Raw genomic sequence first — 25,635 nt, 5'->3', positions numbered from 1 at the left:
TCAAGTTCAATTACTATACATGTGAATGCGTAACCTAAACAAGTGAAAATTCGGCCAAATGCCATTCGCTTTTCACAAAAGTAGGCGCTGCTGCTGTAACAGTGAAAAACAATGACTTCACATTGCTTGACCAAACCATATACAAAAACCATGTATGTTTAGGTTTTAGAGATGTGGTTGTGTTTTTTTGAAGAAAAACCATCGTACTTCCGAGCCAAACACACACACGTGTTGACAGAAACACAGAGAGGCTAAGAGATTTAAATATATCTTACAGGGAATTAAGAGCTTGCTGCAGCAATGAATGCCTCAACAGCTTATGAACAGGTTTCACCGGCAGTCCCTTCGTGGCTAAACAAAGGAGACAATGCATGGCAAATGACAGCGTCAACTCTGGTTGCCCTCCAGAGCATGCCAGGGCTTGTCATACTCTACGCCAGCATAGTCAAGAAGAAATGGGCTGTAAACTCTGCCTTCATGGCCCTCTATGCCTTTGCTGCTGTCCTCATTTGCTGGGTGCTTTTAGGCTACCGCATGGCTTTTGGCGATGAACTCCTTCCCTTTTGGGGAAAGGGTGCACCGGCTTTAGGCCAAAAGTACCTTTTAACCAGAGCGAGGGTCCCTGAAAGTACGCATACACTCGAAGATGGCACTAGGGAAACTGTTGAGCCTTGGTATCCAATGGCCTCGCTTGTGTACTTTCAATTTACTTTCGCTGCTATTACCCTTATTTTGCTTGCTGGTTCTGTTCTTGGCCGGATGAATATTAAAGCTTGGATGGCTTTTGTGCCTCTGTGGCTCATATTCTCCTACACTGTTGGTGCTTTTAGCCTATGGGGAGGCGGATTTCTTTATCATTGGGGTGTCATCGATTACTCTGGTGGCTATGTCATTCACCTCTCCTCAGGAATTGCTGGGTTGACAGCAGCTTATTGGGTGCGTAAATCAAGTCCTTTTAACCAAATTCTGGTTTTTATTAGATTCTGTGTTTCACTCTTGCTGCCATGATGCTCACTTGTTAAAAGTGACACAGGTTGGACCAAGGCTAAAAAGTGACAGGGAGAGATTCCCCCCTAACAATGTGTTGCTAATGCTTGCGGGTGCTGGTCTGTTGTGGATGGGCTGGTCAGGATTCAATGGAGGAGCACCCTACGCAGCAAATATCGACGCTTCGATTGCGGTGCTGAACACTAATGTTTGCGCAGCAACAAGTCTGCTTGTATGGACATCTCTGGATGTTGTATACTTTGGTAAACCATCAGTGATAGGAGCTGTTCAGGGCATGATGACTGGCCTAGTTTGCATCACTCCAGGAGCAGGTTAGTGTGTTTCTGGTTCTGTGTTCCAGTGATATTAGCATTATTTTAGCTGTTAAAACTATGGATGGTCTTAATGCTTGCAGGACTGGTTCAATCTTGGGCGGCTATAGTGATGGGAATACTTTCTGGCAGCATTCCATGGGTGTCTATGATGATACTGCATAAGAAATCTGCCCTGCTTCAAAAGGTATTTCTTTTGCTTCTCCTGGATATGCACGAGTCCTTAAAAATTGAAGTCTTGACAAATTGCTAATCCATCTTTACAACCTCTCCCACCTCCAATCTAATGAAAGCTTTGTGGTTCTGGCCCATCTAAGACGAGACTTAAGGAAAGATTAAAATAATAATAATAATAATAATAATAAAGATGTTAGGTAGTTCTCCAGTAGCACGCAAGAGTAGACTATCAAGTTTTGCGTCGTATATAATAGCAAGTTGCTCGGATTTATCGGCCAAAAATCAAGACTTAGTGAAGGTTCGAGAATGTGAAGGTTCAAAGTTGTCGTGATTTAAAGTATTTTTATTTAGAAATATATTAAAATAATATATTTTAATTTTTTAAAAATTATATTTAATAAAAACATTAAAAAAAATTAATTTTAAACAAAAATAATTAAATTTTAATGAAATGTTGTTTCAAACGCGTTTTCAAAAGATCTAATATGAAGCTAGGAAAGAAAATGATTGAATGAGGGGCTAGCTGCCCATTTCAAGAAAGAACGAGGCCAATAACAAAACCAGTGAGAACTTCATGAAAGATCAGTGGAAGATGTATGCATAAGAAATTATAGAAATACGAGATAAATTGAATTTTGGTTTTATCCATCTTGCTCATAGTAATTGGACCAATAAAAAAAAATCTTTTTTTTCAGAAAACAATTTTTGTTTTCTCCATAGGTTTTTTCGAGGATGATGACTACTCCATGACCATGTCCTCATCCCAGGCCCAAACACTGTCTTAAAACATGGAGCTTTTTTCAGACAAGGAACTTAGCAGTCTTCATCAAATACTATTTTTCTATCCTTATCTTCTTTGTCCAGTATATTTTACTTTATAATGCTTGTGTTTTCACCATCAAAACGGGGTGCTCAGCCACTAAAACATATCAAATCATATCTCTAAACCTTTCCATCAAGTCATGAATGCCTGCCACTACCATACTTCAACAAGTCACTTGATTAATTTCCCATCCCCGTTGTTTTGGATTTTATTATTCATCCTGAACTATCTACCCTTATGATCAGGCGAGCAAGTCCCACCATTAAAACTCCCCTAGTACTCTCCATTAAAATTAATTACAGTCAAAGATGAGAGCATGACATTGAACACTCTTTAGCTATAAATAAGTAGAAAAAGCAATTCATGTCTGTTTTTTTTTATGTTTGATTGTTAAGGTAGCAAGGATAATATATAGTAGACTAAATACCAGGTGTGTGTTTTTCTTTTGTGTGGTAAAACAGGTGGATGATACACTGGGTGTCTTTCACACACATGCAGTGGCTGGGCTCTTGGGTGGACTTCTGACCGGACTTTTAGCGGAGCCGGAACTGTGTGACCTTATACTGCCGGTGAATACAAGGGGTGCGTTTTATGGTGGAAGTGGTGGGGTGCAATTCCTGAAGCAAGTGGTGGCAGCCCTTTTTGTTATAGGTTGGAACGTGGTGTCCACAACCATAATCCTTCTGTTTATAAGGCTGTTTATACCATTGAGGATGCCTGAGGAGCAACTTGCTATCGGAGATGATGCAGTTCATGGAGAGGAAGCTTATGCTTTATGGGGTGATGGAGAAAAATACGACCCGACTAAGCACGGTCGGAACACCTCAATGTATGGAGAGGAAATAGCACAGTCTCCGTATGTTAATGGTGCAAGAGGTGTCACCATCAATTTGTAAGCAATGCAGAAACAAAAACCATCATTTTGAAAGCTAGATGACTGCGCGCGCGCGCGCGCGCATAATTATAGCAGTTTTTGATTTCTTGATATATATTAATTAGCACATAGCCACATAGTTTGATTTGTAAGTAGAATCTTGACGCATGTAATATTGAATTATAAATTGTTCTTCCTGATTTGAGAAGAGAATAGCAAAATAACTAAAATGAAGGCATAATTATTATAGCTACGGACACATTTTTTTTATTCAGCACTACAGTGCAGTAATGCTTTTATCCATGTAAAAAAAATATCAAAAGCCTTGGATTAGAGGTATCTCTTTACATGACTCATTAGTCATTAAAGAATTAATTATGAGTATAATTATCTTTTTAATTTTTTCAATAATAAAACATAAGCATGTTTCATGGTCATGGTCATGGACCAAAGGGCGCTGTATTTAGGGAAGAAAAACAATGAAATTGATCCAGAGATGAGATGTAGAGAGGCAGAGAAAATACATGCAGAGCGTCAAAACGGCAATGGATCATTAGACAACCAAAACACAGATAGAAATATTAATGTGAAACAGTATCCTGAAAAAGAGTCCATAACACAGCAATCTCACATAAACAGGGCCAAGTGCAGCTTTCGTGTCCAAGCACAACAGCAGCTGAAATAGTTTGCCATAGACCTTCAGAAGGAGGACCAACAGGGGTACAATTGACTTTTTGTGATGAAACGCTTTAGCTGGTTAACTTCGAATAACGAGTGCACCTCGGGCCTAACTCAATACTCGTATCAGTTACCAGAAACACAATTGGGCATTCGTACAAGTTAGTGATCCAGTAGGAAACAAAAACATTATTCTGACAGTTAACTTCAGGTAAGAGAAACTAGAGGGTATTTGATATAGTAGTAGGGTAGTTTTTTTATAATATTTTTATTTGGAAATGCATTAATTTATTATTTTTTTTATTTTTTAAAATTTAGTTTTTATATAAACACGATACAAAAATAAAAAAAATAAAAAAATAAAAATTCAAGAAACTCTAATTATATCTCTGCTAACGGGCTCTATATAATGGATCTTCATTCTAGGAGATATCATAGGCGAACTGATCCATAAAACACCACTTCAGCTGGGCCAGTCATGTACACATGGTTGTCTTCCTCCCTCCACTCAATCTCCAGTGGACCTCCAGGTAGGTCAACCGTGCAATTCTGTTTCACAATAACATTGGTGAGGCATAAGAAGATTAACCGATTGGACATTTAGTGGGAAAACTCTAAACTTGCAACAAATGATATTCATTTGGAAATGAAAGGTGTTAAAAGGCTTGCTATACATTCCATAGGCACTGTTAAACTTCCAATCTGAAACTTACCCTCCCAGCACGACCCTCAAGAACTGCTGCAACCACTGTTGCACAAGCGCCCGTTCCGCAGGCCAGTGTTGCTCCTACAGTCACAGAACAATGGTGAGTTTTCCAGTCAAGGAATAAGGATTATTTGATACACAACCACAAGGTAGCAAGATACATGGAGATGTCCATGGCAATAGAAACTCACCTGCCCCACGCTCCCAGACACGCATTTTGAGATGTGAAGGTGAATAAACTTGCACAAACTCTGCAAGTCATGTTAAATATAAAATCAAAACATGACATCAATACTTATGTGAGATGGCATTCCACAGAGAATGTTCGAAAGAGTAGTACAGTTCCAATTAGTTGTGGGTGCTGAATCTTTACTAGGCTATTTTAAATAGCACTGCATTTATAACATTTGAAGTCTCTAATACCATCCCTTCTGCCACCGCCTATCATATAAAAATTCCAAGTTTCCTAGTAATTTATCAAGAGCTAGACAGACAGTAAAAGTAGTAGTGATGTAAAAGCACAAAATAAGGCATTAATAAGTTCACCGGACAAGTATTATTGTTCGAGGATGGAGGCATCAATATCAGGTATGCCTGCCTTGTCAGGCACATAGACATGGTCATGCTTGCACACAATGGCGTTGTTCGGTACATGCAGGCTAAAATGAATTTGAATTTGTAGAAATCCTCAAGGACAACATAGACATGGTCATGTTTGCACACAATGGCGTGGTTCAGTACAATCCAAAGAATGTATGAGACTAAAAACTCCAAAGTTCAAATCAAAATCCTATGTCATATTGGGCACTACTTCCATATAACAACGCCAAAGCAACATGAGAATAAATTGCAACAACCATGAGCAGAAAACAAAGTCAAGCTCTGGAACTTGTAAATGTCCAAAAATCATCACAAAATACGAACTAACCAGTGTTAGTTCGAGCTGGGAACACATCATGATGTTCAAACTTAGGACCCATTTGAGCCAGATTTAATGCATCAACCTGCAAATCCTGTAATTACAAGGAGGAGCATCAATAACCAACAAAGAAATACCAGTCTTATTAATCATTTACTAATTAGACAACACGCAAATGCCAGTGCTTTAATCCAAAATGCATACCTCCCCTCCTTTGGTACCGAAAGTTACACAATGAGGATTTCCCATGCTAACACAAGTCACATTCCAAGTCACTCCATCCACAACCAATTCCGACTTAACAACAGCATCATTCTTATTCGAAGCCAATTTCGTTGGCACGTTAGCTGCTTTAAGCACCGGCTCCCCCATATCAACCTTAACTTGCCCATCTTCTTGAATCTCAGGAACAATCAAACCAGCACCAGTATGCACAGTAAAACTCTGTCTCTTCCCATGAAAATTCTCCAACTCGGCAATAAACCTGGCAAAACACCGCACCCCATTGCCACACATCTCCGGCTCGCTCCCATCGGAATTAAATATCCTCATTGTATAATCAGTTCCATTAACCCCAGGCAAAGCAAAAATCACCCCATCTGCCCCAATCCCAAAATTCCTATCACATAACTTCACTGCTTGCTCTGGTCTTATCTTGGGCTCGCTAGAGTCCCTATTATCAAACTAATTCAAACAAATGAAGAAGCTTTAAAAAATGAAAAATAAATAAAAATAATAAATCATATGAAAAAAGGGATTACCACAATGAAGTCATTGCCGAGGCCGTGGTATTTGACAAAGTGAAGGAATCTGCTGCCTTCTCTGTGATCAAGAAAGGAGGGTGATTTTGATGAAGTTTCCTGGGGGGCTGCTGCTGATTCGATGCTCATTGACGAGGAAACTACTAACGGCCGGAACTTCGGGTTCTTTAGAGAGTTGAATCGAAGAACAGGAAGAGAAGTGGTGAGAGTGAGGAAGAGTTGGGAGTAGCGAGTTGAGGGTTTTAGAAATAGGGAAACGGTGGCGGCTGCAATAGTGTCGGCCATGGCTGCAGTAGTTCTTGGGGACAAAAGAGAGGAGTTACGGACGATGTTTTCTCTGTCTGCCATTTCAATGTCATTTTTTTTTTTCCTTTGGTGGGGGCGGTGAATTTTTCAGCTTAATGATTTTCAACCGTGGATTAACAACTGTTGAATATTTTTCATTGTAATCTTAACCCTTGATTGTTTTTTGTTTTTTAAAGGAGGTTTAAGTAAAGTCCTTTACAAAGAAGTAAAGTCCTGTTTTAATTAACAAGTTAAGTGTAAAAACAAATAAAATATTTTTGTTCAAAACTATTTTTTTATTTTTAAATATTATTTATCAATAAAATATTTATTCCAAGACATACAATAGAATAATTAAAATTTTGAAACTTGAATTCTTATATATTTATAGTCTTATTTGAATTGATTTTAAATTTTAATAATCAGAGAGTAATATTGAATAAAATAAGATTATATCAAAATAAGATTCTTTATAGTTATATACTAGTGTTTTGCCCGAGAGATGCCACAAGGCCCTCGCCAAAACCTATTTTTATATAGTTTGTAATAATTAAAATAAATATTTATAATAATTTTATAATTTATCTTTTGGAGTAAAAAATATATTTTTAGATGTAATTTTTTTTATTCACATATTTTATTTTTTGTGACACAACTAGAAGTAGCTAAACCTTTAAAATTTCAAATGTTGTGCTCCTTCTAAAAGCGCAACCTTCCGAGCTAAAATACAAACAGCTCCTTTCCCCCTTATTTCTCTTGTTTTGCTTCTCCTTCTCCATCATCAGAATAGCTTTTTCCCCATCTTTGTGTCAAGGTTTTCTCTTCCATGGCCTCCTCACCCTTCGTTTTCCCTCCCTCCTTCCACTTACTTGCACCCCATTCCACCACAACATCGCCCTTTTCTCATTCACCCACCACTGCCACCACCTCCACCTCTGGAAAATCCGTCACCTCCACTTCAATAATTTAAGGTCAGCACTATATTTGTCACCCAATTTTGTGAAATTTCTTGTGTTTTGAGGATTACGTTAGGATTTAGTTTTTTAAGATCAATTAGTTATAAATTATGTTAATTATGTATAAATTATATCAATTGAGTTAATAAATTATGTGATTAAATATAAAATAGATACTCCACCCGCGTGATTTTTCATGGGCTGTAACTTAAAAAAAAAAAAAAACCTTTGTTATATAGGTTATTTTAACATATGTTTTACATTAAAAATTCAGGGTGTAAATTAAAAAGCCTATATCTAAACATATAATGAAATAAATCAATAACTATTAATGTAAATAAACATAAAAGTTATTAACAACAACTAAAAAAAACTGAAAAAGATAAAATATAGATAAATATCTAAATATTTAATCTCGTAAAATAAAATATTTATCTATTTGTGTCAATCAAATGTATTTATTAAAATCAATAAAGGAATAATAGAAATAAAAACACAAATGAAACTTGAATTGATAAAATAAAAGAAAAAAATATATGAAAGGTGTACATACCAGAAATATTATTTCAAAATAATTATTATTTTATAAAATAAAGCTTATCACCATTAAAAAAAAAAAAAAGCATTCAAAAATTAAATATAAAATAACATTCTTTTTTAAAAAAAACTCTATTAAAAAAATACAAGGATAAACCGATAGAAAAAAAAAATAACCACAAAACCAATCTTTTTTTTAAGAAAAATAATGCAGATTGATAAGATGGTAACAGCAAATGAAGAAAAAAGGAATTCCTAATTGTATAACTCTTAAAACTCGTAACCCGTGTCGACCATTAGATCGGAAGCTTGATAAGTGGAAAAAACAACAAAATTCAATCTCTAACAAATCAAATGTTGAAAATAAAACTAAAAAAAAAACTATAATAAAAACAATTATAATTGAAAAGAATAAGGGCATCAAAAGTCCGAGAATAAAAATAAAATATAAACTAGAGGGTATCAAAAAAAAATTAACATTACAGTGTTAAATTAATCATTTATTCTTTACACTTGTAAAAATTACGTAAACATAATTTAAAGCTAACATTATAGGCATAGCAATCTTTCATTTCTTGCAGGTGGTTTGTATGGATTATTATAATTGGAGTCCAAACAATTAGATAGCATGTAGTTTGCAACAACCCAACTTTTAATGAATTATTCAAAGCCGAAAGAAAATCAAATTTTCAGATAATAAATCTCTGAATAATTATAGATTTATTTAACAAAATCCTAGAAATTCTCAAATAATTTTATTTTATAATTTTTTATTATATAATATTCAAGCCCAATAATTTTCACTTTATCAGCATCGGTATCACTAGACCAGTCATCAGTGTGATTAACTCTTCGATAGCATCCTGGCAAAGGAAAGCTGAAAAATCATTTATGTAATAGAAAATAGATTCCATGTCTGGATGATGCTGAGAGTCGATTTTAGCAGCATAAATAAAGTAATTTGAACCATCTAACTAAGTTCCAATCTTTATGGGCTCAAGCAATATAGTAGCAATCAGGATATGTAGAGTGTTCAGAGATGTAAAACGAAGAGGCACCTTATTATATATATATATCATATTATTCTGCCAACCGAGCTCAGAATCGTTGAGATAAATATATAATCCAAGGAAACCAGTCAAGAGATGCATCAGTTGGACTTCATTGGCGCAAGTCATTAAAATATAGAGCCCAAACATCTATCTTTGCTTCAAATCTATCATCATAGATCATAGTGTCATAATCCTGAAAAGTAGCAATACCCTGAGATGCTCCCAAGAACCTGACACCACTGAAATTTGAATTATTTCTGGAATATAAGTTAAGAAATAAATTACTCAATTGTTTTCATAAAAACATAAAAAGACTCTTACTGAGTTGACCCTGCTAACAGATTATTATGAAACTCACATAAATCATTTGAGTGCTTTTTAATTAAAATATCTCACAATATCTACTGTTTTAATATTTTTTATGGAAATAAAAACAGTAGTACAATTTTATTTCAAATTTTTCTCCTTATTAATAGACAAGGTAAAAAAATAATCTTACCATAATTATGTACTTTCTTAACTTTATTTATTTTAATTGAATACATTTGTACTTGTAAACATCATTTTAACATATCAGTCATTCTTTTTATCAAAATAATAAAACTATATTATTTTTATTTATCATCAATTATGTCTATTGTTAACTCTCTCTCTCTCTCTCTCTCTCTCTATATATATATATATATATATATATATATATATTGTCAACTATTTTCATTTACTTTTACTCCTTATATAAATTTAATTGTTAATTATATCAAATTTATTTTCTTTATAACTTATATTTTAGTATCCAAATCATAATTGAAATGTGAGTATTTGTATAATTTATGTTTAAAACTATAGTGGCAATGAAAATATGAAATAACGAAAAAGCTAAAACAAAAGACAAATTTATTATAGCCTTAGACACATTTTACTATTCATTGCTACATTGTAATTACTCTTTTTTCCTTACAAGAAAAATAAAATGCCTTGATTTTAGGGTTATTTCAATCTTTTTTCATGGCTTATTAGTCATTAAAGAATTGACCAGAGGAATAAATGTCTTTTCTATTTTTTCAAGAACATTAAAAATGACTCAATACTTGTCAAATCAATTTAAAAAAAAAACTATCACATAGGGGTATTTATGTTTATTTTAAGTACAGTAAAATGAAAAGTTTAGCCTTTAAATAGAAAAAATAAGTCATGCATCCAAGGACTTTTTGGTCTTTTCACTCAGGTTTTTTGTTATTGCGAGGTTCATCGAGGGCCATTCAAGCATTTAATAAGGACCAATTATTATTTAAATGAAAAAAAAACCAAAAAAATACCAAATTAACCAATTAAAAACTTACAAAAAAATTCTGATTCGGTTTGGTTTCGATTTCTAAAGTCTAAAATCGATTGAACCGAATCGAACTGAACCGATTCAACCAAGCCTTCACTTAAAAAAAGAAACAGGTATAAATAGGATGTCTTCCTAACCCTAAACTTAAATTAGCTTTCTTCTAAAAACAAAACTAGCCGCCCTCTTCCTTGCTCCTGCATCCCTCCATATCTCCTCTCCCTTTACTCCATGTATCTTTACTTTTTTATTCTCCTTCATGCTCCTGTTATTTGTTAAGCTTTGCTCCATACTCCTATCAAAGGCATGCCACCCTTTTTACTTTTGCAATTTTTACTTTTAATTGTTTTTTTCCTCCTATAAAATAAATACCCCTCTTTATTTTTTCTTTTAATTTTGTTATCCTTCTTCTTTTTATTTCTCACATAATCGTATAATTATTATATAATTTTCCATGCACATGTAACCAAAAAAGATTATTATATTGAACCAGTAAAAGGTTTTTCTATGCTCTCCTTGATGTTGGTATTGTGAGGATAACAATTCAAAATCAAGTTTGGCACTCGATGGATAATGAACAAATGAGGATCTATGTAAACTATCTTTTGATCTTTTTTTTTATTATTATTTTTTGGTCAAATGACCTTTGTTCTTTCCTTTTGTTTTGTCATGCGTGCCCAATCATTTTAAGAAAAAACCATGTTGAGAAAGCCAAGATTTCTCATAAAATAAGCCCAGATCTATGAAATTAAAAACAAGACGAAGATAGAATTCCTGAAAAATATGGTCAATAAAAAAACTTAGAATAAAAACTCAATTGAAATAATTTCGGTTTAAATTAGTTTGGAAGGGAAAAAAATCGAACCGAATATGGTCGATTCGAACAGGTTTTTGGTTCGGTTTGGTTAATTATTTTAGTCCAAAACCGGACTAAACCAGAAATGCTCACCCCGAAAAAGTGAAGGGGAAAGGAAAGGAGGGAAAAAACTAAGCATTCCTTCTCATTTTTATTTTTTTTTAATCCTTCATATTATAAGGTAATAACCCTTGTTTTTTAATCAATTGATGTAAATTGAATATGTTGAGTAGGTAAACATAATTGGTTCATAAAGAAAATTAGGAATTTAAAGAATTATTGCTTGAATTGTTTAATTTACATTGAAATTATGTTATCAACAAGCATAAACAAATGTTGGACAAGTGGGAAATTAAGCAACTAAGAAAATTAATTGTTCATTTTTCCTTAATGTTGGTGTCGGCCTTTAGATACCAAGAAAAGAAAAGGGAGGAATATTTCCTTCAAATTGATTATATATTGTAGGATATGCGAGATTTTATTGATCTTTATAGTTATGAATGCATACAAAATTTGAAGGAAAAACAAGGAATTTATAATTTCCTTGATATTAAGTAAATAATGGAGACCCGCGACAAAAATCTGGTCTACACTTGTTCATTGATCCCATTTAGAAAAATTTCTGAATACGCTATTAATATTATATTATATACAAGAAGTCACTACAACTGTAGTTAGTTTAAGTTCCAATAAATAAATAAAAAACCAGATAGAGTCTAAACATTGGATCCGATGGACCGAACTAGATAAATGTTCGCTCAAAAGGCACAATAAGCACAAATTCTTCCCCCCTTTTTTTTAATTTATTTTATTTACAAGAGGGAGAGGAAAGTGGTCTTTAACCTCTTGGTAGTTGGTATACATAAACTGGGGCATGAACCGCTGAAACAAAAACAATCACATGCGTGTTTCGTAACGTTTCTGTTATTCAGAAACTGCGACAACAGCTACCCCTGTGTACACAGTAAAGAATTAGAATAGTTTTTTTTTTTTATTTATATTTAATATTCAAGTAAATTTTTTGAACGCAAAAACATACTATTTGTGTTTTGAAAATATATTAAATATTACTTTTTTAAAATACTTTTTTATTTAGTATGTTAAAGCAATTTAAAAGTAAAAAATTAAGTTAAAACTAAACAAAATTCAAGTTAATTTAAAAACACAATCGAGCCGCAATCTCAATCACTCCTTACCACCAGGCCAGCCTGTGGTGCTTTATAGAACATGGATGCGTTAACTTGACTGAAACATTGCCTTTCAACAACAAAAAAGGACGAAAACATGGACATTTGTTCATTTCCTTGCTACAGGCCATGTTTTTTCCACCATCCGTGGCCGCGGGGCCTGGCCGTGAATCTTTACGTCAAGTCAAATTATATAGTTTCTTTCAAAAGTAACCTAATCCTATCGCAACACACAGTGCTGGGACTTGTTCTAGTTTTATCTTCTTTTGATATGATTCTACTGTCAATCAGTCAAGTCTCTGTATTTGTTTTTCATTTCTGTTCATCGTCTGCTCGTACATTTTACGGTGAACATTATTATTATTATTATTGCATCTCTTATGTCGACGCTTGTCCAAAGGGTTCTATCTCAGTACATTTATATCAGACTTCAAGCTCAGAATACTTCTTCTAAAAGTAAAGTTAGACGAACAAAGATACGCTTGCTCTTCAAAAGAATTAATGGCAGAACTGGAACGTGAAACCTCGAATGATTATTTCTCTGTGTGCTGACTGCTGAGGGCAATCAGTCTAGTCAAAAGCTGTCGTAAACTCCTTTATTTGTGCTAATTTATGGCTATGATCCATCACAATGCAGTGTTATATCAGTGTTAAGACTGATGTAGGGGTTGACAAAAGCAAAGTGAAGATTTTGAGTGGACAGGGAGGGCTAGCTGCCAGCAGAGGTTATTTCAGTGGACAAGTAAGAATCATAATAACAAGTATAGGAAGTATAGGGTTTTCTATCTATCTACCTACCTACCCTCAAACGTGCTTTTGCTGCTTCTTCTTGTCTTCTTTCGCCATCACCATCTCTTTGGATTAGCTCATTTTCAGCTTTTTTTGCCCTTTCCATGGAATTTCATCAGGACAGTTCAGTTTCATCTTCGTAACAAACTGAACTATGTGTCGAGTAAAAAAGGTTCTCTCCTTGTTTGCCAACAAAATAGGTCACACTGATTGCTTCTTCATTAAATTTCAGCTTATAATCTGTACTTGACCATCACAGGGGAGACTACCTAGCTTCACTCTTGCAAATGGATTGTGAAGATGCATGAAAAAAATAAATAGATATTTTATATAATATACAATTCTTTGTAAATCTCTTTATAAATATTCCAAGATATTTATAAGATATTTATATTAATTATTAAATATTTTAGATATTTCTTAAAATATTTATATTAAAAAAATCTATATAAACAAAGTTTTATCTATCTAAATAAAAGTCTATCAAATCTCATTTCTCTATACTCTATCTCTCATAACATATGTCTAAAAAATTTCCAAGTCCAATATAAGATTTAAACAAGGTTTAAGAAACATTTAAGCCTATAAAATATTTGTTAATACTGTATTAGTTTAAGCTTTAGAGTGTTTTTTTAGAAGGTATCGTTGGACTCACTAAATTCTCCTGATCTAGTTTTATCAACCTATAGAAAACACACACAATCTCTATTGAGAATTTTTCCAGCCTCATCAGATTGGAGATTATTTTTATGACCAACAATTTAATTATTTCAACCAATAAACTATTTCATCTTTTTTTTTTATGTAATCAAAAGTTTGTGTGCACTTACATAGTGTAGAAATTTTGGATAAATTGGAAAATTAGTACACAAAATTAAAATAAATAGAGAAATGACATAAAAATAAAAAATTTTGGTGAAATAATATATTTTTAGATGTTGCACTTGGAAATTATAACATTTAATTTGTGTCGCGATTAGGAATAATGACATAATTTTAATTGATGTCACGGCTCCAAACCGCGGTAGCTATTAATTTTCCATGAAAGACTTTATTTTTTTATGATTAAAGAGAAGCAGAAATAATTGACTTTGTACCATGTATGTTATTTTCTCAATGATTAAAAAGGATCAAAAATAATTGACTTTGCATAATGTATGTTTTCATGTTAGATTATATGCTTCTCTTTCTACACTGATAGCACACAGATAAAAAGAAAAGCTTTTGTTCCAAAACTAGAATCAAGGAATCATGGGGCTAGAAATTAAGCAATTATTTGTCATCTCATGATATAATCTTATGTATTTCTTGAAAAATTAAGATGTCATGGTTTGGAATTGCTATATCCAAAATTTTACTTTTTTGCCAAGACTTTTTGCTTTTGTGTCGTTTTGCCATTTATTTTAATTTTGTGTGCTAATTTTCTATTTTATCCATACATTTTAACATTATCATGTAGAAAGCATACAAAATGGTGTCGTCAAGAAATTTTTTTAGACAAGTTATAAGTGATAAATTTTTTTTGAGAATTATATTAATTATTCTTAATAAATCAAATTTAAATCCATAAGGATATTTTAAAAAAAAATTGTTGAGCATGATTATAACATTTTTTTTTATTAGAAAATGAATTGTATAATGGGTTTGGTTTTCTTAATAAATTTTTCCATAAATTAATTGATATAAAATCACAATTCACTTCATATTTATTTAATAACAAGTAAATAACTTGAATGCTAAATCAATAGCAACAATAAAATAGTTACTTGTTATATAAAGAAAGTAACAATGAAAACTTGTATAATTACAACTTAAACATGACATTAAGAAACAATTAATAAGAATTGTTTATTTAATATATATATATAGAGAGAGAGAGAGCTCGAAACCAAATTTTTTAAAAAAAAAAACTCTAAGATATGATGAATTCATTGTTCACCTAAACACAATTTACCATGGATAATATTAGCGTTACCACTTTACCCTTAAAAAAACCTTTTAGTTAGAGGTTGAGGGCATGAATGTCTTTTCAATGGGGATATTTTGGTATTTCTAAATTAACCGGGAGCAAGATGGGTATTTACTTTAAAATTGCACAGTAAATTATTATAAATACCTTTAAGATTAATACATCATTTGGTTACATTAAGAGGTGGATTTTTATTTTTATTTATAAAGTGCTCAATAAAATAATCAATTTAACATTATATACAAAAATAGTTTGGTTGGCTAGGAGGGGTGTTTTCATCTTATCCTTTTTTATTTTTATTGTAAAAATACCTTTTTGCCCTTGGGTTTTAATTTTTTATACCTATGATATGAGGGTATTTTGGTTATTGTACTATTATTTTTTTGTTTTTATTGAATGAAGTGAGGGTTAGTTTTGTCTTTTAATAAATTAAAGGAATTTTTAAAAAACATTGGCTAGTGTTGGACACACGTTAACCACTCTGTTGTCTATGGACGACATGCATGGTTGATTTTGGCAACCAAAAATGCCATTTTGTGGCATCATTAAAGTCATCTTGGTGTCTCCTCCATGTAGAAGTGGCATGTCTAGAAAATAGAGCTCTAGTTTGACTTCAGTTGCCATTTCATTTTTTTCCTTTTTTTTTCCTTCTCTGCCCCTTGATTCTTGCACCCTGCCCTGCAATTTCTTAAATCAACCCCTTAGCTTCTTTTTGTTTTCAATTTCATCCTTAATCTTTTGGTTGATATCTATTTTATTTCAAATAACTTATGAAAATCAAAATTTGGTTCAATTTCATCCTCATTTGATTTTTTTTTATTTTTCTTTATTTTTTATTTAGTCCATGATCTTTTGGCTGATATTTTTTTTTATTTGAAATAACTCATGAAAATTGAATTTTTTTTTTCAATTTCATCCTCATTTGACTTTTTAAAATTTGTTTTATTTAATCCCTTTTCTTTTAATTTCTATTTATGTCATTTGATGATTTCACCTTCGATCATTTTTTTTTCCTATCAAATTTTTTCCTTATTCTTTTTTCTTTTTTTTTGCTTTGCTAAATTTTTTAGTTTTGTGTTTTTTTACACTCAATTTCATTCTTCAACGTTAAGTTGATTTGAATTTAGGTTTCTTGGTTAACTCCATTTTGAAATTTCATGGATTCTAGTTTGGAAAATTAACCCAACTTAAGGATGTTCGCTAGGGTTGCCTTTTCTTTTTATCATTCTTTTAAGCAATTTTTTTTTCTTATTTCAACCTTAAATATTTAGTTTATCAAAGATTAAGTTTTTTTATATGCTTTCTACATCCTTTGTATTTTTTTTTGTTGGGTTATCTAGGGTCTTTTTATGTTTTGTTCTTTGTTAGATATATTTTCTCAAAATATTTTTTCTTTAATCAAATAGAATATATTGATTGAATATAGACATATATATACTTACTTCATTGTGTTTTGTTCACTTTGCTTTTACATGGCATTGCTCTAGCAAACCATGCAACTTCTTTTAATGTCCTCTTGCATCCTTTTGCTGTGAAGTTTGAACTAACCCAACAAGCTCTTTTGGTTGTGGGCAATGTTCACAATCGAGTTGTGGCAAGCCTCTAGCGATCTTTTCTTTCTTCTCTTTATAGGTATATATGATATCGAAGACATTTTTTTTTGTTTAATATTGTCAGGTGTTCTTTTACTGCATGTTTTCTATTATTGCTTTTAATTTAAATTAGATTATTAAATTAATCGATCTTATTGCGTATAGTCAAGTTAATGAACTAAGTATGAGTTCTCCTTACTTTTTTCAAAACACTGTCGGCCCACGACATAGCGCAAATCTAATCTAGTGGGATCTACATTTGTGTTTGTTCTACAGGACTCTGCTCACTATTTTCTTTGTTTTCGCTCTAATTGATAGAAAAGGAAGTGATAGCTAGCATTTATATACAAAAATTTAGATACACGCACAGTTTATCTCAACATTTTGGTGGTGGGGTGCCTACGAAGAGCGCACCCCCTCAACAAATTGAACCTTTTCCTTTTCTATTAGACTTACTATTCCCAGAGGGTGGGATCTCAACGATGCTTTTAAGATGGATCTACTTGAATCTTAGTACCCGTTTGAAACAACTTTGTTCCAAAATTCTCTAGAAAAGAAGAGCCCAAGCTGATCTTTTCTTTTCTTATAAAAAAGTACCGATTCAAGAGAGCATGAATAGCTGTTCTCTCTGAATGAACAGTGTGAAACCTTGGGAAAAAATGGCATCGTTCGTACATTATGAAGACCCACCATGCTACCATGATAAGTCCACTTCGATTTCAGATGCAGGACCCCCACCTCCTTCCTTTCTTTTTAGCCCCTCTCTTCACACCTGACCCAGTCCCATAGACAATTCTCCCTCTTTCTCTCTCGGTTGCCCACTCAACTTGTGATTGTCTTATGGGGGGTCCCTGGGCCACAGATCTCGTAGAGAAACTCCTACTGATGATCGTGCATTTTCTGTATAAATCTCTTAAAAAATATATAGTTTCTGTCCACAGATACTTGAAATGCAATACGTTACAGGACATATACGGATACATTATAATACGAGATACAATACTTTTCCGGTCGCTTAGCCGGTGAACAAGAGCATCTAACGAGAGCAATTTCAGATCATCAATGGGTTTTATGAGTGACCAGTGAAACTATAACTAGATCTGATTATATGGCGATTAAAATGTAAATTAATATGCAAATACAAAGGTACCATGGCTTAAGCAGACAAGGTACTAAGAAAAAGGTGAAGCAAATATTACCTTTTGCGTGGACTCGGGTCCTGGTTGCAGTGTGGACACCCGTATCCTGCGCCAAAGATTAGCTGATTCACATGACGACACCTTCTTTATTTTAATTATTTGAAATGGTACGGACCACATGCTGCTCCCTCTATAAATATGTTCCATGTTCAAAGCCTCCCTACCATGTCCAAAACAAGACTTCATTGCTTCCATATGTAATAAGTTAGATCTAGCTAGCTATACTATGGACTACCATTCCACTACAAACCCTAGCTCATCTGGGTCGTCTTCTGCACCCAAGAATGGCAGAGAGAAAAGGACGGGTGGCAAGAAAAGCAATGGCGGGGTGAAGTTATCAACTGACCCTCAAAGTGTGGCTGCGAGGGAAAGGAGGCATCGTATTAGTGACAGGTTCAAGATTTTGCAAAGCTTGGTTCCTGGTGGGACAAAGATGGACACGGTTTCCATGTTAGAGGAGGCCATTAATTATGTTAAGTTCTTAAAGAATCAAATATTGCTTCACCAAACTATAATGAACTCTGTGGATGATGAACAATCTCTTGATTATCATCTTCCTGCTGGTTCTGCTTCTCTTCCTCCTGAGCAACCTTCATACTTGGACAGCAACCTCGCATCCGTAGTGCATCCTTCGTCTTCACTGCCATGCCCAGATTCTTACTTCCAAGCTGATGAAAATTACACGCATTATGATGCATTTGATAGTAAGAATTATTACTTTTAGTGCTTCTCTGTGTCTATTTGGTTAAAAGCACGCTTGAGTTGTGGCGCAGATGGGCTGGCTTGCTGGTGGTATCATTGACCTTCAAGTATTAGTCGCAGTAATTAGTCCAGGGTTACTTGCTGTACTGTTCTTCGTGAATTTAATTTATGTGTAGTTTCGATTTTATCTAAAATCTTTTATTCGTTTCAATTAGATCCCCTAACTTTAATATTTGTTCGACTTTTCATTTTCGTACGTTTTTATTAGAGTAGAAATGAAAAATGTGTGTTCAATTTAATCCCTAACATTAATGAAATATATCAATATAATCCAAAAAGTAAAAATGAATAAATTGAAATTAAAGATGGTAGGATTAGGATGTTTCTTGAGTAACCAATCTTCTCAGGTTTTACAGTATTTATTTTACTAGAAAAATGCTTTTCCAATTAATTTTCTGTTTTTATTTTTGTCAATCTCAGCTCTCTTTTTTTCTTTACTTTTTAGCTGATATTGAGATATTTCATAAACTTCAGGGATGGCATTGAAACTTGAACATGTTTTCTGTTGCTTGGAAACGGATGGAGAAAAAAAAACTGGAGTAAAAATAAAAGATGTAAGATCTGATTGAAATAAAAATATGAGGGCTGGTTGAGAAAAATCAAAAGTTTTGGATAAAATTGAGAAAACATGTAAACTTGAAACTTGAGAGAGACAGATTTAAAATTTACCCATTAACTAATAACTAAATAAGGTTTGTGATGCCCACTTTAATTAGCTGATCAAAGAAGATAAACTAGTCTTAATATTTACTAGTAACTTTTTAGACAAGATTGATTAGCACCAACAAACAATATAAAATAATATTCTAATAACTTTAATAAGTTAACCTGATAGCTAAGAATATTTACTTTCTTTCTTGGCTCAAAATAATTTTTTAAATACATTGGTTTAAATTTTAGGGTTAGCATATAGAAAAATATTAAATTTCTCGAAGTTTATATTTAACATTGTCCAGACAGAGATTTAATCTTAGTTGACATGCAAGCTAATTAAAAAAAATTACCTTTATTGTCGAACCAAATTAATAAATAAATATAATTACCTTGTATTAATAATTTATATGGTATTAGCATATTGGTCCTTGTTTCATAATGGGTTAATAATAATTTTTTTTAAAATATAATAAAAATATAGAGAATATATTAAATGTCATGAGTCTAACAGTAATGTCAAACTCAATACTATTGGATCTGGTGGCCAAGTCAAACCCAAAATAATATTAGGTCTAGTTGCAAAGACCAACCCAATAGTATTGAATCTAACGGTTAAGTCAGACTTAAGAGTTTTGAGTCTAATTGCCAAACCAGAACCAATATTATTGGGTTTGACAACCAAGAAATCCAAAAGCTACTGGATTTGGTTGAGCAGCCGAACTCAATACTATTGGGTCATGCTAAGCAGCAAGACTCAACTCTATGGGGTCAGCATGGCCCAATTATATATCAGGCCATAAAAAATAACCATAAAAGCTTTAATCTTGTTTTTTTTTTAAATGACATAATCGAATAATTTTTTAATAGAATTGCAATTATTAATTTAAATATAACTTCATTGCAAATTCTAAAAACAAAGTTTTTTATGCCTAGAATGTCAAGCCTGCTTACCAAGCACTTCTATTTTTGTTATATTGGTCATTCGCTCAATATTTAAAAAGATTAAGACAAATATTATCTGTTGCAATAATTTTTCAATCAAAGCTGAATTTTTAATTTATTTTGCATAGAAAACACCTTTAAAATATCTTAAAGCCTAAATTACTCCATTTCTAACCCTAAAATCATCCTAAAAACTATAAATCATATCAAATTTAAAAAAGCTTTATGAGTGGGTTCATTTTTTTTACATGGTTGATGGGCAAAATTACTATCACAAGACTCTCTGCTCTAAGTTGAACTCATTAATATTAAGATTAATTTTTTTTATGGCCTGATGAATTCTCTCTTTCCTTCTATTTTCAAGTGTCTTCCTCTCTCATCTTCATAACACAAATATTGAAATATGACGAAAATGATATTTGTAGATTGAAAAGTAAAAGTGTAAAACTTCAGATACCAAAGTGATTTTTTAAGTTATATTTATGATCCAATGAAAATTTTAGATTAGTTCATACTACGACTAGGAGATTTAGTATTCTTAATTCTGGCAAAGTAACTTGAAATTTGACCAATAATATCCACGGAGGGTACCGGAATTAGGTTTTGCTGATGCCACTTTCTTCTGCCCACTAACGTGGATCAGATATCCATCCTGACAGGCCGAATTGTTGAGGAAAAAAATTGCATTCCTCGGACGGGAGACACTCCTCGCCTCAGAATTGAGCGTTTGGATTTTAGTATTTTCGCAAAAATGTTGATTTTATCACAACATAGTGTTGGTCCAGTGATAAAATCACTCGTTCACTCCGTCAAAGAATTTCGAGGGAATTTAAGATGTTCTAAAGCAACATTACTCATTATTATGATATTGCTAATGAACATGGATGATTCTATCAGATAGCGGATTGGGGGCATATGTTGCCTGATCGGGAAACCATTTCACTAGTAAAAATGATACAACTTTGACCAAGATTACTAACAAAGTAGCAAAAGAACTTGTCATCTCCGACTTCAATTTTGACAGGCCAAGTTCTGTCCAGGATACGTTGCATCACGATGCTTTCAGAAGTCCCCTTTCAACCCAGGCCAGGAAAAAGAAAATCCCTTCTGAGTTACTCCATCTCTGCTGCAGTGAGACCAACAACTGGTAAAAATGAAGGGTTGTAAATATGATCCTTTCAAGTTCTAAGTTCCATCATCACCTGCATTTTAGAGGGTGTTTGCATCAGCAGCGGGCAAGGTGTATGGTCCACGATCCACAATCTACAGTTTCTGAAAGGTGCAGGGCATGTTCATTTATGTTTATTTCATGCCTCTTGCTTTCTCTCCCTCTCTCTCTCTCTAACTTGTCAAGGCAATCACATAGAGACAAGAAAGATGAAAAGGAGAGAACTTGTCAAAAGGAAAACATTAAATAGAAATGAGGCATTAGATGCTGTAATAGACAGTTTAATTGAAAGAGAATAAACACCGAAATCAACAGAGTAGATAAAGATCACAAACTCTAGTACTCAAGGAAACAATAAACATCACGCCATAGCATCACATATTTGCCATTGTGGCTGAAGGCTTCGTTTGGGAATTGGTTGCATTCCCAAACAGGTTCAAAGTCTACTGAGGGTTTGGTTGGCGGCTATTGGCAGCAGAGACCCTAGAGCCCCATTCCAACAGTTCTTTACTGGTATCATCCTTGTGAACAATAACCTCAATGAAGCACAAGCTATCCTTCTCCGGTCCTGTTGCTGTCTCAATCGCTTCAACCAGCTCTTCCTCACAGAACACCTGAAATGTCAAGTTCAGAAAATGATGTCAGATGCTTGATTTTACTACATTGATATTCATGCATTGAAGCAAATGAACTACTTAGTTACAAGCTCACCTTGGCTGTCCAGCACTTGCCTTCACCATTGTGGATGGCATCAACCAAGCTAGTGTAGTTCCAGTTCTTAATCACATTATAAGGACCGTCATGGATCTCGACTTCAATTGTGTATCCACCATTGTTGATGAGGAAGATGATGGTCTTCTGTCTACATCGTAGCATTGTAGACACATCTTGAGCAGTTACCTGTAAGAAATTCAAAGAGCATAAGTAATGGATTAAATATAAAATTTCAGAAGAAAAAAGCATATGTAATTCATAACCATTTTTTTTTCACAAACTACAAATAATGATTTCATGGATAGATGAGGACTTGAATATGTCAAAATCTGAAATGTCAGCCATGGAGTAGAACACAAAGTTCAGTGTAGTGTAACTGGTTGTCTACCTGAAAGCTACCATCACCTATGCAAGCAATCACACGCTTCTCTGGCACAGCCTGAGCATACCCAAGAGTAGCACCAACTGACCAACCAATTGATCCATACTGCATTTGGAACTCATACCTACAAATCCAAACAATATTATATCTTTCAACTCAAATTAAACAGCCATGACATCGTATATCAAACTCTCAATTGCTTACCCGCATCCCCTTGGCAATTTCAGCTTCTGGCAGTTAAACCATGAGTCTCCAGTCTCAGCAATCACAGCAGTTTCACTAGACAGCATCTTCTGTATATGTTGGAACAGAACATTAACCCTCAAAGGTTCTTGGGGTGCATTTCTCAATGGTTCCCCCTCAGGAACAAATATTCTTCGGTAATTATCATAAGCAGTGGTGTTGGGCTTGATCTTCTTCGCAAGAGCCACGAAGAAATCTTTCATCAGAACACAGCCAAATGCAGGTCCATTTGCAATCACCACAAGATCAGGCTGCACGATAATCGCCTTCTCCTTCTTGAGAAGAAGAGAATACCCAACGGAGCTATAATCATTGAAAATAGGCCCGGCAAACAAGTAAGCATCCGCGGACTCCACAATCTCAGCACAGAATGCAGAGCTCACTGCACCCCAATAAGTCCCAACGAAACGTGGATGATGCTCTGGCACAAGCCCCTTAGCCGATGGCATAATAGCGAGCGCATAACCACATGCATCAGCTAACTCCACAAATGCCTCACTTGCATGTGCAGGTCTTAGTTTAGGGCCACCCACCAAAACAGGTTTCACTGCCTTGTTCAAGAACTCGGCAGCCGCTTCCACCGCAGCCTCTAAGCCCAATTCATTACTCATTCTGTACAAGAAAAATTAATAGAACAAGTGTCTAATCACCATGATTTTGGCTAATGACCAAAGAAATTTAAAAGCAAGGATCAATCAAGAATCCAAAAAAAAAAAAAAAGTACTTGGGGGAGAGCGAAAATGGAACTGGCTCGCGACTAAAAGTAGGATGAGGGATTGCTGACAAGTTACAGCTAACACTGATGTAAACAGGCTTGTTTTCTTTCAAAGCAGTTGAAATAGCAGTATCTATCTGCTCATGTGCGTCCTCCAAGTTATTCACCACGGCCTATCAACAAACCCCCACATACCATTAATCGATATAATTAACTTGTTAATAGAAAAAACCAATAGCAATTTCCAATCACCTGATAGCAAGTAACGGTCTGGAAACATCTTAGTTCCTGGCTAAAATCAGGCAAGCCAATGGTATGGTGTAAAATCCTGTTAGTCCCATAATCATTCGAGTTGGGCCCGCCAACAATGCATATGACAGGCAAATTCTCACTATTAGCACCAGCAATAGCATTTAGCACACTGAGTCCACCAACAGTGAACGTGACAACACACGCGCCAACACCACGCGACCGTGCGTATCCATCAGCAGCATAGCCCGCGTTGAGCTCGTTACAGCAACCGATAAGGTTGAGCCCAGGCTCGGCGATCAAGTGATCAAGGAGGGTGAGATTGAAGTCACCAGGGACAGAGAAAACGTCAGTGACACCGATTTGGACGAGTCGGCGAGCGAGGTGGCGACCCAGTGTTGACTGGGATGGGTTGATAATGGTGGATGAGACTGAGTTTCGGACGGTTGATACGGTGGCGTTAGTTGGGTTGATCATGTCGTCGCTTGTTGGTTTGCAAGTGTTAAGAGATCCTATCTTGGTGTCCACTCGTTTCTGTTTTTGGTGGAATTACAATGGCATAGTGGGAGAGAAATAAATAGACAAGTGTCTGAAGGAAGAAGAAACAACATGAAGTTTTTTTTGTTTGAAGAATTTAAAGTCAAAATTTGTTTTGAATGAAGTTCGGTGTTTCTGTTGAAAGAATACCCAAGAACTGGGGCCTGGGCTTTTTTCTATTGAGGCCTAAACGTTGGGTCTTCGCTGGGAGGCCCAAGCACCTTACCTTTTCGTCTTTCTGGTTTTCAATGAATTTTCCCCTGGACTTTCCTTTATTTTTTTTATTTAACTGACAACAAATTTAAGTATTTAACCATGCTTTTATTATTTCAGTCCCATGTACCTAACTTGTTTTTTTATGCATTTTTAGTCCTTTAAACTTAAATAATAATAATAATAATAATTCATCATTTGTTATTTAAATAACTCCTTAATTTAAAAAATTAAGCTTGCTTCTTTTATTTTTTATTTTAGTCTCAAGTGCCTAACCTTTTTTTGTTATTTAATGAAAAAAATTGTTATTTGATACAAAAAAAAAAAAAAAAAAAACCACCACGCACACATAATTAAAAATATAATTTATTTCAATTTATTTTTTATAAAATTATTATAATTTTATAGCCTGAATCAAGAGTTTAATTAATTAACAAAAATTAATTTAAGTCAATTTTTTATATTATCATTTTAATATTTCAAAAAAAAATCATCCAATATTTCAAAAAAAAAATTCATCCAAAAAAAATTAATCCAATATTTCAGAAAGAAATCCATGTGTCAATATTTCAAAAACCAGCATCCAATATTAGTCAAGTTAGCAATGCCTATATATTCCTTTTGCATTAAGAAAAATAATCTGACCCGCAAAATAGCAAGGTCAAATACAAGCATCAGTTTATATAGGTAGGACCTCTAAATTTAAACATCAGAAAACATAGATGAAAACTCAATTTAGAGAAGTGAAACAAGAGAGGCCACAGATGAAGCACTCACTGTGTCGTTCAGACTATGTACCAAGGCTTTTTCCAACAAAAAGGGTCCTAAGACTAAAAATCTATTAATTATCGTCTAAACCTGTGGGGCAAAAACTTGGACCAATAACTTGAAAAGACCCAAGTGCATGTGAACGCGCTATGGAGATGCAGCAGGCTCGTCCTCCTTCTCTCCATCTTCCTTTGCTTTATCAGCTACGGTTTGGCTAACCTCTTTGGCTTGCTTTTCTTTTTCTTCGGTTCTACCATCCCCAGCACTCAACTTCTCAAG

The 25,635-nt window shown here is 33.9% G+C and overlaps 4 protein-coding genes across 5 annotated transcripts; 2 read left to right on the top strand and 2 right to left on the bottom strand.

Annotated features, from left to right (window-relative positions):
* The first annotated feature begins 25 nt into the window (after positions 1-25).
* LOC118048178 (ammonium transporter 2) lies at positions 26-3,391 on the top strand. Its single transcript, XM_035057757.2, has 4 exons — positions 26-936; positions 1,034-1,319; positions 1,403-1,506; positions 2,781-3,391. The coding sequence occupies exons 1-4, from the start codon at positions 301-303 to the stop codon at positions 3,213-3,215; spliced, it is 1,461 nt and encodes a 486-aa protein (XP_034913648.1). The 5' UTR covers positions 26-300; the 3' UTR covers positions 3,216-3,391.
* A 323-nt stretch (positions 3,392-3,714) lies between these two features.
* On the bottom strand, positions 3,715-6,620 carry LOC118048179 (diaminopimelate epimerase, chloroplastic). Its single transcript, XM_035057759.2, has 6 exons — positions 6,258-6,620; positions 5,701-6,180; positions 5,506-5,590; positions 4,769-4,828; positions 4,585-4,658; positions 3,715-4,420 (listed from the first exon to the last, which is right to left on the bottom strand). The coding sequence occupies exons 1-6, from the start codon at positions 6,603-6,605 to the stop codon at positions 4,304-4,306; spliced, it is 1,164 nt and encodes a 387-aa protein (XP_034913650.1). The 5' UTR covers positions 6,606-6,620; the 3' UTR covers positions 3,715-4,303.
* Positions 6,621-18,189: 11,569 nt separating this feature from the next.
* LOC118048464 (transcription factor bHLH87) lies at positions 18,190-18,943 on the top strand. Its single transcript, XM_035058150.2, has one exon. It carries the CDS (start codon positions 18,236-18,238, stop codon positions 18,731-18,733), a length of 498 nt encoding a protein of 165 aa, XP_034914041.1. The 5' UTR covers positions 18,190-18,235; the 3' UTR covers positions 18,734-18,943.
* Positions 18,944-21,195: 2,252 nt separating this feature from the next.
* On the bottom strand, positions 21,196-24,472 carry LOC118048424 (pyruvate decarboxylase 2). 2 transcript variants are annotated; one of them, XR_012170239.1, is made up of 7 exons: positions 23,842-24,472; positions 23,599-23,762; positions 22,836-23,486; positions 22,638-22,755; positions 22,247-22,435; positions 21,871-22,149; positions 21,196-21,569 (listed from the first exon to the last, which is right to left on the bottom strand). XR_012170239.1 is itself a non-coding variant. In XM_035058085.2 (6 exons), exons 1-6 carry the CDS (start codon positions 24,313-24,315, stop codon positions 21,979-21,981), a joined length of 1,767 nt encoding a protein of 588 aa, XP_034913976.1. In that variant the 5' UTR covers positions 24,316-24,472; the 3' UTR covers positions 21,761-21,978. The 2 variants fall into 2 exon arrangements, 1 of the variants encoding a protein (XP_034913976.1); XM_035058085.2 differs by lacking the exon at positions 21,196-21,569 and having other exon boundaries at positions 21,761-22,149.
* Between the last annotated feature and the right edge of the window lie 1,163 nt (positions 24,473-25,635).

This window comes from Populus alba, chromosome 6, assembly GCF_005239225.2.
Source record: "Populus alba chromosome 6, ASM523922v2, whole genome shotgun sequence".
NCBI lineage: Eukaryota > Viridiplantae > Streptophyta > Magnoliopsida > Malpighiales > Salicaceae > Populus > Populus alba.
This window is presented reverse-complemented; position numbering and strand designations above follow the sequence as displayed.

Excerpts from the sequence above, each read along its gene's own strand:
- LOC118048424 (XM_035058085.2), bottom strand. The coding sequence starts at position 24,315 with ATGATCAACCCAACTAACGCCACCGTATCAACCGTCCGAAACTCAGTC. Across the intron at positions 23,487-23,598 it reads CCATTTTCGCTCTCCCCCAA|AATGAGTAATGAATTGGGCT; the intron begins GTACTTTTTTTT and ends TTTCTTGTACAG. Across the intron at positions 22,436-22,637 it reads TAGGTGATGGTAGCTTTCAG|GTAACTGCTCAAGATGTGTC; the intron begins GTAGACAACCAG and ends AATTTCTTACAG.
- LOC118048178 (XM_035057757.2), top strand. The coding sequence starts at position 301 with ATGAATGCCTCAACAGCTTATGAACAGGTTTCACCGGCAGTCCCTTCG. Across the intron at positions 937-1,033 it reads GGTTGACAGCAGCTTATTGG|GTTGGACCAAGGCTAAAAAG; the intron begins GTGCGTAAATCA and ends AAAGTGACACAG. Across the intron at positions 1,320-1,402 it reads TTGCATCACTCCAGGAGCAG|GACTGGTTCAATCTTGGGCG; the intron begins GTTAGTGTGTTT and ends TAATGCTTGCAG.
- LOC118048179 (XM_035057759.2), bottom strand. The coding sequence starts at position 6,605 with ATGGCAGACAGAGAAAACATCGTCCGTAACTCCTCTCTTTTGTCCCCA. Across the intron at positions 6,181-6,257 it reads TCGGCAATGACTTCATTGTG|TTTGATAATAGGGACTCTAG; the intron begins GTAATCCCTTTT and ends TGTTTGAATTAG. Across the intron at positions 5,591-5,700 it reads TCGGTACCAAAGGAGGGGAG|GATTTGCAGGTTGATGCATT; the intron begins GTATGCATTTTG and ends TTGTAATTACAG.
- LOC118048464 (XM_035058150.2), top strand. The coding sequence starts at position 18,236 with ATGGACTACCATTCCACTACAAACCCTAGCTCATCTGGGTCGTCTTCT.